Here is an 11,502-nt window from a genome sequence, read left to right as displayed (position 1 = left end):
GCGTCATGGGAGACAGTCCTGGTTGATCCCCTGGAAGAGATCAGGGGAAGCGACTAAACAGAGAAAAGCAGCAAATCCTCACATTGGAGAAGCTGGAACTATAAAATAAAATAAAAATAAAATAATTGTCAGTTAGATTTCTGTTGATCGACCAATGAACAAATAGTTTTAGCTGAAGGGATGGGTGCAGCAGAATAAAAAGAGCTAAAAGAAAGAGATGTAATGGTATATTGTTTTAATTGGGTTCAAATCTTAGACAAAAAAAAACAAAAACATAGTACAACACGATCAGCAACGTGACAATCCAACAAATGGCAGTTGCGGAGAGCTCGAACATAGGAATGAACAGTGGAGGGTGAAGGAGGAGCGTGGATGCTGAGGTCTGATCTGAGTGGTTACTGAATCACGTCTGTCAACAGGGAATGGAGGCCGTCAAGAATAAAGTGACAAACAGAGTGGAGCTGGAGATAAGGTTGTAAACTGGCAGAAACAGATTAATCTAGTGACGCTGGGTGTGAATCACTCCACCTGACGGCAGACAGAAAACATGTCATACAGATTTGAAGGAAAAAAAATCCCTTTTTATACACACTGACCACAGAGTGATGCTGTCAGACAGGTGTAAAGTAAAAAATAACATTAAACATATGACAGATTAAACACGAAGGAACAAATTTGACTGGACTAATTATTTTAAGGCTGTTATTTGCCTGTGAGGCATTACTGCTACATGTATTTGTATTTATTTGTACGGTACTGTATGCATATTTTTACACATAATATGGTGGGCTGACAGAAATGTGTGGCTTTCTTTGGACAACTAAGTACAAAAAGCTAAGAGTGTAACATCACAGTGACTGGTTGAACTGCATCGACCACCTCTTTTTACAGCTTCTTTTTCCTCTTTGTGCATCCGTGCTTCTCCCAACTCTTCCTCTACATCTTTTCTCTGTGTCCCTCCAGTCTTCTTCTTCTTCCTCTTTAAAAGGTGTACGGCCCGACGTAGATGGAGAGTCTGAGGGCGGAGCTGCCGTGGTAGCTGAGCAGAGGGTTAACTGACACCATCTCCAGGTCCAACGTGTACTCCCTGGGCCCAGACACAGCGCGGGCCAGCACCAGCATGGCACTGATATTATTGATTTGCTGGAGGAGACAAAACAAATAGAACTAAGTACATTTGTACAGAGGAGGCAACTGTCAACTGTGTGTGGGTGAGTTTTGTAATTTCTACACCAATGAGCACATTTAAAGCATGTTTGAGCATCCAGAAAAATATGCCTTAAATATGAAATGTATCATTATTAGCAATATTGTTTTAGAATAAAGGACAAGTTCCCTGTTTGCCAGCCACAACATATTCATGTCACTCACCATTATTTACACACAGCTTTTATAGGTACAACAACAACAACAGCCCTGCATTAAATACTACTTTAAATAGGTGCTGATTCAACTGTAGACTATTTATTAAAGTCATTTATATCAACAGCTTTAACCTCACAAGAAAAAAGAAGTCTAATTTTTTATAGATTCAGTTACCCTGTGGGCTACTACCTGAGTTGTTTTTTGCCTTTATTTGTTTATATTTTCGAAGATGAAGTACTCCGAGTTCATTATCCATCAATAGTTCCTGTTTCTGTTTCTGTACTGTACTACTGGTTCTGGACTGATTATGAGCATGTTTTTATCATTTCTAAGTGGTGTTATGGATGTTTATTTGTGATGCACATCAGAGGTAATTGTATCCTTGTTAAGTGTAAGTCACAGTGAATCTAAAATATGTATATCTGCTGCTGCTGCAACTGTTGATTAGTGGGCAAAACTACAATAACTACTACAATAGCTGTCCCTTTCAAATCACACAGCATCTTCCCCTCAACTCTCTCCTTCAACGCCTCACTTACAGGTTAAAGTTCTGGACTTTGGCCAAATCTTTATTGGAAACTGCTCTAATGTTAACTCTGGTAAATCTTGGTTTACATTGGTACTGTTGGTCTCTGTCTCTTCCTCCAATTTAGAAAAGTCACAACTTTATCTTTCTGTGATGTTTAAATCAACTTTATTTTACACTAATTCCTGCTTCTATCATAGATGTAGGTGTACAGATGTAGAGAATTTTAAGTTAAAGGAAGCATGTGGTAAAATCAGAAAACATATAGAAAGTTGAGCAATTGTTTAAATAATAAATAAGGTCTGGGTTGAAAAACTGTGAAGTATAAACACCAACAATCTATATTCACTGACTGCTGGAAAAGTACCTGACAGTATTTATAACCATCATGTGACACTAAAGCTCAGTTTAGTGTCAGTTTAGTCAGTTTTTTAGGTAATTAAGTAGCAGTTTAATGCAGTCTGACTCCTCAAATCCATTTAATAGGCTTTTCACACCTGTGCTTTTTCACTTTCTCAGCTTTGATAAGTCAATATGTTGACTGCTGTTGGTAGAAGAAACTCTTTCTCATGCTCTGCACTGTAACAGTTCTCACCCTGATGTAGAAGTCTCCGTTCTCGTCACCGGAGCGGATGCGGAAGGTGTTGTAAGCCCCCGGAGAGACGCTGGTGGCTTGAATCTGGAAGATGTCGGAGGGGACGGAGCGCTCTGAGGTGATGGTCATGTAGCGGTGGACGATGGAGAAAGGCAGATCTCGACAGGCGGGCTTGCTGACGGGGCACACGCAGCGGCTGGACGCACACAATGGAAAGAAAGTTGGTGATTTGCATCTCTGTGATTATTTGTGTGTCTATGTTATAATTTTGTGCCTGTTTGCAATTGTTTTGCATTATTTTGTAGTATCTGTGCACCATTTTGTGTCTTGTATGTTGTTCTGCGGTCGTTTAATTGACTTTACAACGAGAAATGTTAACTCTGAATCTCTGAAACATCAACAGTAGTTCATAAATCAGCCAGCAGAGGGAGTAATATGACTAAGAGGAAACTTTTTCTAAAATCTAAACAAATATTGAACAGTAGCCATTTTTCCCTCCTGTTTTTCTAAGACACATTTTATACTACCAAATCATCTGGGATATGTTAATAGTGACCCACACCTGTTACCAATCCAACACTTGTTCACAACCGTAATAGTTTTCTTATTGTACTGGGCCACGTTCAAAAGAAAAGGTTGCAAAGTTGGACTTGTATGTGGAAAAAGTAATTGGGGTAATCTTGCAGGTTGAGCCATACTCAATACAGGGGCTGATTATATTCTGAGCCGAGGGCCAAGCACATAGTTGAGTAATTGGGAAAAGGTGTGTGTGAAAAGTGTGGGTTTGTGTATGAACACACTTTGGCTTTCACCAGGTATCACTCACTTGTCAGACACTTGGACATATGGTTCTTGGCATCGGTTGGCGTCCACGCACTGGTATCGTCCGTGGATGTTCACACACGTTTGCGTCTCAGTGCACTGATGTTCACCTGTTTCACATTCATTTATATCTGCAGAGGAAAAATATTGATGTTTGACCAAACGGGACGAGACACAAGAAGAGAGCTGCCATCAAAGAGTGAAGTATTGACTCAGTGCAGCATTTGTGACTCTGAGAGCACACAGAGAGGAAGGTGTTAGTTTTGGTAGGAAGTGGAGGCGGGTGTGCTTACCCTGGCACAGTCTGGTTCCCAGCAGCTGGTATCCTTCAGGGCACACACAGGAGAACTTCCCTGGTTCATTCACACACTGGTATTGGCACAGGTAACTGGAGTAGCTGCACTCGTCGATGTCTGTCAAGTTGCGAGTTCAGGTTTTATTAAGTGTTCGCCATTAAAGACAGGCAGACAGATAGAGAAAGACAGACAGAGAGGGTCTCTTACCGTTACAGGCGAAGCCATCGGGCCCCAGCTCGTAGCCCTGGTCACAGCGACAGAGGAAGGTACCGTATGTGTTGTAACACCTCTGAGAGCAGGGGGCACCCATGTCACATTCATTCACATCTGAAAGAAGGTCAGTTAAGATTTTATAGTACACTGTGGATGTGAACTTTAAATGCTGCATTAAGTTTTAGTCATTTTTGTGGGACAACACACTGAAAAGTACACACACACAACCCAAAAACTTTTATAGGTTCTGGATCAAAAACTGAAGGCAGAAATCAGAATGAAAGCTCCAAATAAATTTAAAAGTCAATGAAAACATATTTTCTCAATCAGCTTGTTACTGTGAGTCCAACATGAGCTGTTCTCTGCCAGAGTTGAAACACTTTTGGTTTCCTCACCACGAGAGACTGGTTTAAAGTGAGGTCATGTCCTGTGCCTCTGTACACCAATTAGAATTTAGCTATATTAAATCAATATTACATCAATATTAAGTCAATATGTAATGACAGTGGTGGGGTTGTCGTTAAAGGCTGCCAGGCCTCTGTCAATCAAATGTGATCAAACCACAACTGATGAAGCAGATGAACTGAGTATTTGAGTGTTAAACCGTCAATAAATAATTCAGAATCTTTCATTTTAATTGCTACAAATTTAGTCATGAATATTTAATGATGCAGATTTTCAGGAGTAGAACAACATCTGACCTTTGTGAGATAGTAGCTATATAATTAAATTAGAATATTAGAATGAAAAAAACATCCTTATAAAAAGATGATCACTGACACAGTTCATACATCTTAAACTAAGTACATTTACTCAAGTACATTTTGAGGTAATTGTACTTTACAGTCTCCATTTTCTGCTATTGTTATACTTGAACTTCACTACATTTTGGAGGAAAATAATGTACTTATTGTACTTAAAATATTAGTTACTAGTTAGTTTTCAAATTAAGCTTAAGATTAAAGTTTTAGAGCTGAAATGATTTATGAAAAATAAACTTGTTAATGAAAATAATTGTTTGTTGCAGCCCTAATAAGTTTATAGAAAAGTATATACTGTATGTACTCTAGTTTGACTAAAAGCAACATTACATTGCTTCTGACATGATAATGTATCAGTGATAATAATGCTATTAATATTACTCTGGCAGGAGCTGCTCTGTGGGATAACGAGTGCTCTATTTTTGATACTTTACAGTTTAATGTTACTTTCACACTTTTACAAGTGAGATTATGAATGCAGGAATTGTAGTGGAGTAGCTTTACATTATTGTACTTCTAGTTTTAATAATTGCATCACTCACCAATGCAAGATCGGTTGTTTCCTGCCAACTGGAAACCAGGTTCACACTGACAAGAGAAGGAACCAGGGACGTTGACACAGCGATGTTGGCAGTATCTGTACCTGCACTCATCGATGTCTGACAGAGAGAAATAAGAGTCATGTGGTAAGTTGTCATGTTTAAATCTACTTAGCTATACTAGTTAAATGATCAATTCAGATTATCTCACCAATGCACTCTGTGCCAACCTTGCGGTAACCATCCGGACACTGGCAGGTGAAGGCACCCAGTGTGTTGATACACTGCTGACTGGGCTGGCAGTCGTGTTCGTCTCGCTCACACTCATCAACATCTGTGTTTGTGGGTGAGGGGAAACAGGGACACGCATGTCAAATGTCTGTGGTTGTTATGAGCAAACACAGCATCATTCAGCCTGACTGACCGACACGCTGCTGATTGTTTAGAGGGCAGACGGTGGCGACTCAATTCGCCTCATTTGCACCCGACAGCTGAGAGTATCACATCATGTTGAATCATGTTTTGCTGTCTCATGCAGACCCAGATGAACACCTCGCCATCCTCCAGCACAAGTAGGTTTCTCGGTTCTTAAAACACAGCAGCTGTCTTCGTGTGAAATCTTCCACATTCCTACACTGTCTGTCTGCCCCCTGTGGACTCATACTCACTCACACCCACGCAGATTGCACCAACGCACTGCCTCCATTCCCAACACCTGCTACGGCCACCTGTCTCTCACAGTCTGTGGCCACTGACAATAAATTTACACAATCACACGCACACGCTTAATGATCACTCATCCTGTTGCCACCTGTCCACCTCTAACCCCCAAGACCCACAAACCAGACACCCACCCACGCAGCTGTCTCCCTGCGGCTCGTAGCCCAGAGGGCAGGGGTTAAAGGTCTCTGGGGGCGTGTTGGCAGGCTCTGGAGCTGGGATGACTGACGCAGAGCGAGGGAGGCACAGGTACCCTCCGTAGTGGTTGAAGCACTTCATTTCCCCTTTGCAGGCATCTGGAATGGTCTCGCACTCGTTTATGTCTGACGGGAGGAGGAGAGACAGATATTTAATTACCGAGCGTGACGTACAGACAACAAAGACAGGACAGGGTTTAGAGAGCAAGAGGACAATCAAAGCTGTTATTGTATGTGAGAACTGAAGTGGAATAACTGCTGGTAGAAGAGAGTTTTACCTTTGCAGTGTTCAGTCTGAGGGTCCCAGTGATACCCATCTGTGCATTCCTACAAGAAGCAGCAAAGAGAAGAAGAGTGTGAGAAAATGGTGGAAAGAAAGATGTGAACAGCCCCTCTGAGCCATGAAGTTGCATAATATATTCATAATACATAATAAATTCCCCCCTTAGTGGGACAAGAAAAAAGAAGCAGGAGGACAGAGGAACTTGTTTCCTCTGAGTTCATGCAGGAGCGCCAGGCCAAAAAGACAAGAAGTCTGCTGCTGTTAAAAGGAAATATGACATTTTAAACTGTTTTCCTTAAGCCAAATGTCACTTCAAAAACAAAAAATGTCAGGCCACTGTTTGGAAAAAGGGTCATTATCATTCTGGGAAAAAAATATATTGCTGTGAGCCGCATGGAAAGAAAAAGAGAGGCCTGTAGAAACATGGAATTAAACTAAAATTACCCCCAGCTAGTGCTACTATAAAATGTTGGAAGTGGAAAAACTGCTGTGGCATATTAAAGAAGAAGAAGGAGCAGTAATTAAAAAAGAGGCGCTAAGAGAAAGGATTTGAGGCCAGTATTTTAACACAAAAAAAGCTGTAATATTAACCGACAAGTGTGAGATATAATAAAAGAGAAGATGCAAAAGAAAAGAAAGGAGTAAGAGGGAGAGAGATTCATCCATCCTTACCGTGTAGGTGTCACTTTCTGTAGGCGGCTGTGAAATAGCACTGCGGAGGAGCACAGACACACATATGCACACGCACAAGTTTGACACACAAACACCCTGCATACTAATGCATTAATTGGTGGGACAGGAACACACGTACAACATGCACACAAACACACAAGCACGCACACACGCACACACACACACACAGCTTGTCAGACAGGTAGCAGTGCCTTGAAGACGAGACTTTGTGATGTACAGAGCAGCCAGGAAGTGGTATCTGTTTTTCAGAGAGAGAGAGAGAGAGAGAGAGAGAGAGAGAGAGAGAGAGAGAGAGAGAGAGAAGTGGAAAAAGACAACATTAGAAATCACAAAATGGTTCAGTCTCAAAACACACTAGTGCTGTAAGCTGTTCCCACAGCTGAAATGGATAAATCAACTCGAGGCAAAAAAAGGAAAAAAAACACATCTGAGCCAATTTCTAAGTAGTCAGTCAGAACACAAACAGTGAGTTTCTTGGACTCTGTTCACTGTTTGTCAACTGAACAGTTCCCCCTTGATCGCAGCGAGAATAAATGGCATGAATCAGTCTGCCAGGTAAAAACATAAACATTGTGACGTACCTCCATCCTTCATCTGAAAATAACAAAGTCAACATCATAGAAATACTTTTCATATTAGCTGCTCACAGAAAGCCCTCTGTGTCTGCAGACTGGCAGACTACAAGTTCACTGGAATGATAGTCTCGCCGTGTGCTGCCTCCAGAGGTTCAGTTTACTGTGCATCAGAGCGGTGTTGGTGGGAGCACACATAAATCCTGACTATTACTTGCATATTTTACAACAGCATCTCCTGCTTAGCTGCTTCAGCCTCTAAAACATGTGATTAACTTATAAAATATGATGTATTATTATGGATGAAAGGCCCTTTGTGCCCACAGAGGTGTTTCCAGTTTAGAGGCTGATTGGAGCTGCTCAGGTGGGAGTTGTGCAAAGCTCTGCTGGTATTTACATGAGGTCAGCAAGAAGAATGACAAAGCTGTAACTTGTCCTGCAACAAAATTAACAGACACCACTGAAGTCCTGAAAAATGTTTTACAAGATCATAGCTTGAGCACACAAAATATTATCTTGTGCACATACGATTAAAGGATGTTGGGATCTGCATAATTTAACACTGAAATTAGGCATAAAGTTTTACTTAGGATACTTTAAGTACATTCTGCTAATACTTACTTTCACTCATACTTTTAATTATATTTATTTAAATGTTTAATTATATGTATTTTGACATTGAGGCTTTGCTACATTTACTTGAGGGTCTGTGTACTTCCACCACCACTGGTTTTTTCTGCAATGTTCTGTTGAGTGTAGAGTATTCTGAGGCAGACTTATAGGGCATTATATTTGCTGAGTGCTCTGATGGACTTGGCTTTTCTCCCGGCAGAGACACAACCATCCTTCAGTTAATGTTTCTGGAGAGAAGCTATAAGTGTTTCAGCTGACGTTAAACATAAACAAATCACCTATTCCAGCTCCCATAGACAAAAAAAGGGCAATTGAAGGAATAAAAAAAAAACATTCTGAGAAAGTGTTGTTTGCAAAGTCAGTGAGCTCCAGTTTAAATACATGACAGGAAAGTTATAATCACTGCCTGTCTACGTGCACAAACACACGCTCTGATATAAACTCCAGAGGTCACATTTACAGGCATTGCTTATTGTTGTATTTCATGTCGAGACAAACAGAAGTCCGCAGGGTGACGTGGCCCCCGTCAAATACCCGGTGGATGACATCACAGGCCATTCGTGACCTTTGTGTGGTGAAACGCAGCAAAACATGCCTTCACCCTGTGTGAGTGACGGTAACGCATACCACCATGCAATCAGACAACCGCAATACGTGACCTGTCTGAACTGGCCGCGTAGCCATTTACAACCAGCAAGAATGTGACCCAAAAACAAACTGACCATCAGTCCAGGGTCCAGTCACTCACTGGCTACTCAGTGTGGGCAGCGGGGATGCATGGGTGTTGCCCTGCTGCCGCTGGAGACCAAGTGGCGGTGGACCTCTGGAATGCCCGTGGCAAGGATGTGGGCGCCAGTTCTCAGCTGGGATGCCCTGCCACGGCAGTGGTTCCCAGAGTATCAGGTTCTGGGAAACCCCCCATGGTTCTCATAAGAGGACAGCTGGTGCCAAACCCCCCGCCAGTGCTGCCACCCCCCAACCCCCCAACCTCTCATCTCTCCTCATTGAGAAGGAGGATGTCAGAGAAGGTGGTGCAGACGTTTATCGTCTGGGTTTGAACGACCACTGACAGAGACACAAGTTCACTGTAACACCTGTTGACATGTTCACATTACCTGTACTGAAAAAAATGATTATAATCAAATGTAATTACTAAGCAAAATCAATTAATCAATTGGCTGATCAACAGAAAATTAATCAGAAGCAATTCTGATGATCGTGTAACTGGTGTAACTAAGTCATTTTTTTGGTCCCAATTTGCTTGTTTCTATGATAGTAAACTGTAAGTATTTAGATTTCAGACTGTTGTTTGGACAAAACAATCCATGTCACCTTGGATTTTAAGATATTGTCACTATTTCCTGACATTTTATAGACCAAATGATTAATCCAGATATCAAAAAATAATAAATGAATCGATAATGTATTTAATTATTTGCAGCAGATGCAGTTCATGCCTCAAAAAGCATCTGTTGTGTACTGTATTCACTTCACATCTCATGATAAGAGAAAATAATTACCATTTGGAGCTTGGCTTGGCCTCAGTAACAGCAGGCTGACCCATTTTTAAATTCACACAGTCAGCACAATTTAACAAGCAAAATATTAGGCGGCTTATAAAAATGACCGCATGGGGACCAGAAAAACACACAGTTGGACCACACACACACACACACACGCACTGAGGGAGAGAGTGCAAATTGCCGGATGGTCACCGGGTCTTGTAGTGTATACATAGCTATCTTTGTGTTGTTCTGCTCGGTTGTGCGTGGAGCAGCCTGAGAACACGGTGGCCCGGTGCGCTCCAGCTGCGCTCTGTTACCGCTGTGGTGGTCAACCCGCAAATCCGCAATCAGGGGGTCTCTGCCTGCACACACAGCCTAACTCCTGTTCTGAGAGTCTCCACAGGCAGTGATGGATAGCGGCCTGCAGGAGAATTTCACACACTGTAACTGCAACAAATCCCTCCTGAGCCGTTTTGTTGTCCCAGGAGTCATGCCACTCTGACTCCCTCTGTAAAGAGTGTTAAGGGGCTGTGATATATTAGCATACTGTATGCAGACAATGTGGCATGAGATGATGGCTGCTCTTATGGGAACAGCACTCCTTCCTGTTGCTTTTATATTCCCACTTGAGTCATTACAGGGATGGTGGTGCTGTCACATGTTAGCTATTAGGAGTATACTGTATAAACAGTGATAAAATAAACTGTCAGATAGTAGTAAGGCAGCAATCTACACTGTCTGAGATGTCCTCCACGTTTCGAGGTTATTTCTGTGTGTGTTTGATGCTGGCACCTGCTCCTCTTGTTCGATAGAGGCGGCTGCTTTCTCTCAAAAAACTGACGTAGAACTTCACCCAAATCATTTGACTGTAGCTTCCCCCCCCGAGTAGCTAACAAAACTGAGATTGTGACACTGACTTTAACAGTTGAACAAGAGGGATGAGGTGGAAGAATTTTGCAACATACTGTACAATAATACATGCCCTGTGAGTCATTGCCTCTCTTCCTGTCTACCCCCCTATTACAGTCTTTGGAGCACAGAGCCAAGAAACGAACTACACAGACTGTGGGCCACATTATCTTGGCTCTTGTGAGGAGCCAAGTGTAGCGGGGAGAGCAGAGCAGAGCAGAGCAGAGCAGAGCAGACAGCAGAGCAGTGGTGCAGCTGTGACGTGTATGGCCTGTACCAGAAAAGTGGGTAAGAGGTACATCTCACCTCCGTTACTTCTCAGTAAAAACTCATAAACATGATAAAGTCATCCAACAGTTCTCTGTTTGACACAAACCTCTTCTTACATTCGTATGAGACATTGTAGAAATGGAGGAAAAACTCACAGATGGATCTTTTCCGGTGGGTCTTCCGTCCCTCAGTGTTGCTCTGACCAGTGTGTCCTCCTGCTGGCTGCGCTCGTCCCGGCTGAGTTGGCGTACAGAAGTGGTCCCTTAAACTCCTGCCTGTATGACCCTGAGAGAGTGAGTGGGGAGACCGACAGCTGGAGCAGCTGAACACATGCAAAGGGAGGGAGAAAGAGAGAGAGCAAGGGAAAGGGAGAGGCAGAGAGAGAGAGAGAGAGAGCGAGGGCAAGAGACAGAGAGGGGAGAGAGAGAGAGGGACAGCCCATTCTTACCCCCCCTCTGGCCCCCTGCACTGCCATCCTCCACACTCCAAACCCCCTCTCCCTGACCCCCCAGGATGCAAATTCCTGGTCTGCGGCCCAAATTCCAAAATTCCAAATCTGTCCAAATCGCAGGCGGAACAACAACTCACAGATTCACACACTCA

At 42.6% G+C, this 11,502-nt stretch overlaps 1 protein-coding gene and 1 long non-coding RNA gene across 2 annotated transcripts; one reads left to right on the top strand and one right to left on the bottom strand.

Annotated features, from left to right (window-relative positions):
• Positions 1-220: 220 nt before the first annotated feature.
• Positions 221-11,204, bottom strand: efemp2a (EGF containing fibulin extracellular matrix protein 2a). The gene is made up of 11 exons (XM_018660267.2): positions 11,055-11,204; positions 6,990-7,248; positions 6,313-6,361; positions 5,972-6,160; positions 5,329-5,451; positions 5,121-5,237; positions 3,812-3,931; positions 3,602-3,721; positions 3,313-3,439; positions 2,487-2,682; positions 221-1,143 (listed from the first exon to the last, which is right to left on the bottom strand). Exons 2-11 carry the CDS (start codon positions 7,089-7,091, stop codon positions 982-984), a joined length of 1,305 nt encoding a protein of 434 aa, XP_018515783.1. The 5' UTR covers positions 7,092-7,248; positions 11,055-11,204; the 3' UTR covers positions 221-981.
• LOC108872538 (uncharacterized) lies at positions 5,158-11,169 on the top strand. The gene is made up of 3 exons (XR_001959235.2): positions 5,158-5,264; positions 10,747-10,924; positions 11,036-11,169. It is a non-coding gene; the product is annotated as an uncharacterized LOC108872538 (long non-coding RNA).
• Positions 11,205-11,502: the final 298 nt, after the last annotated feature.

This window comes from Lates calcarifer, linkage group LG8 (assembly GCF_001640805.2).
Source record: "Lates calcarifer isolate ASB-BC8 linkage group LG8, TLL_Latcal_v3, whole genome shotgun sequence".
Taxonomy (NCBI): Eukaryota; Metazoa; Chordata; class Actinopteri; family Centropomidae; genus Lates; species Lates calcarifer.
This window is presented reverse-complemented; position numbering and strand designations above follow the sequence as displayed.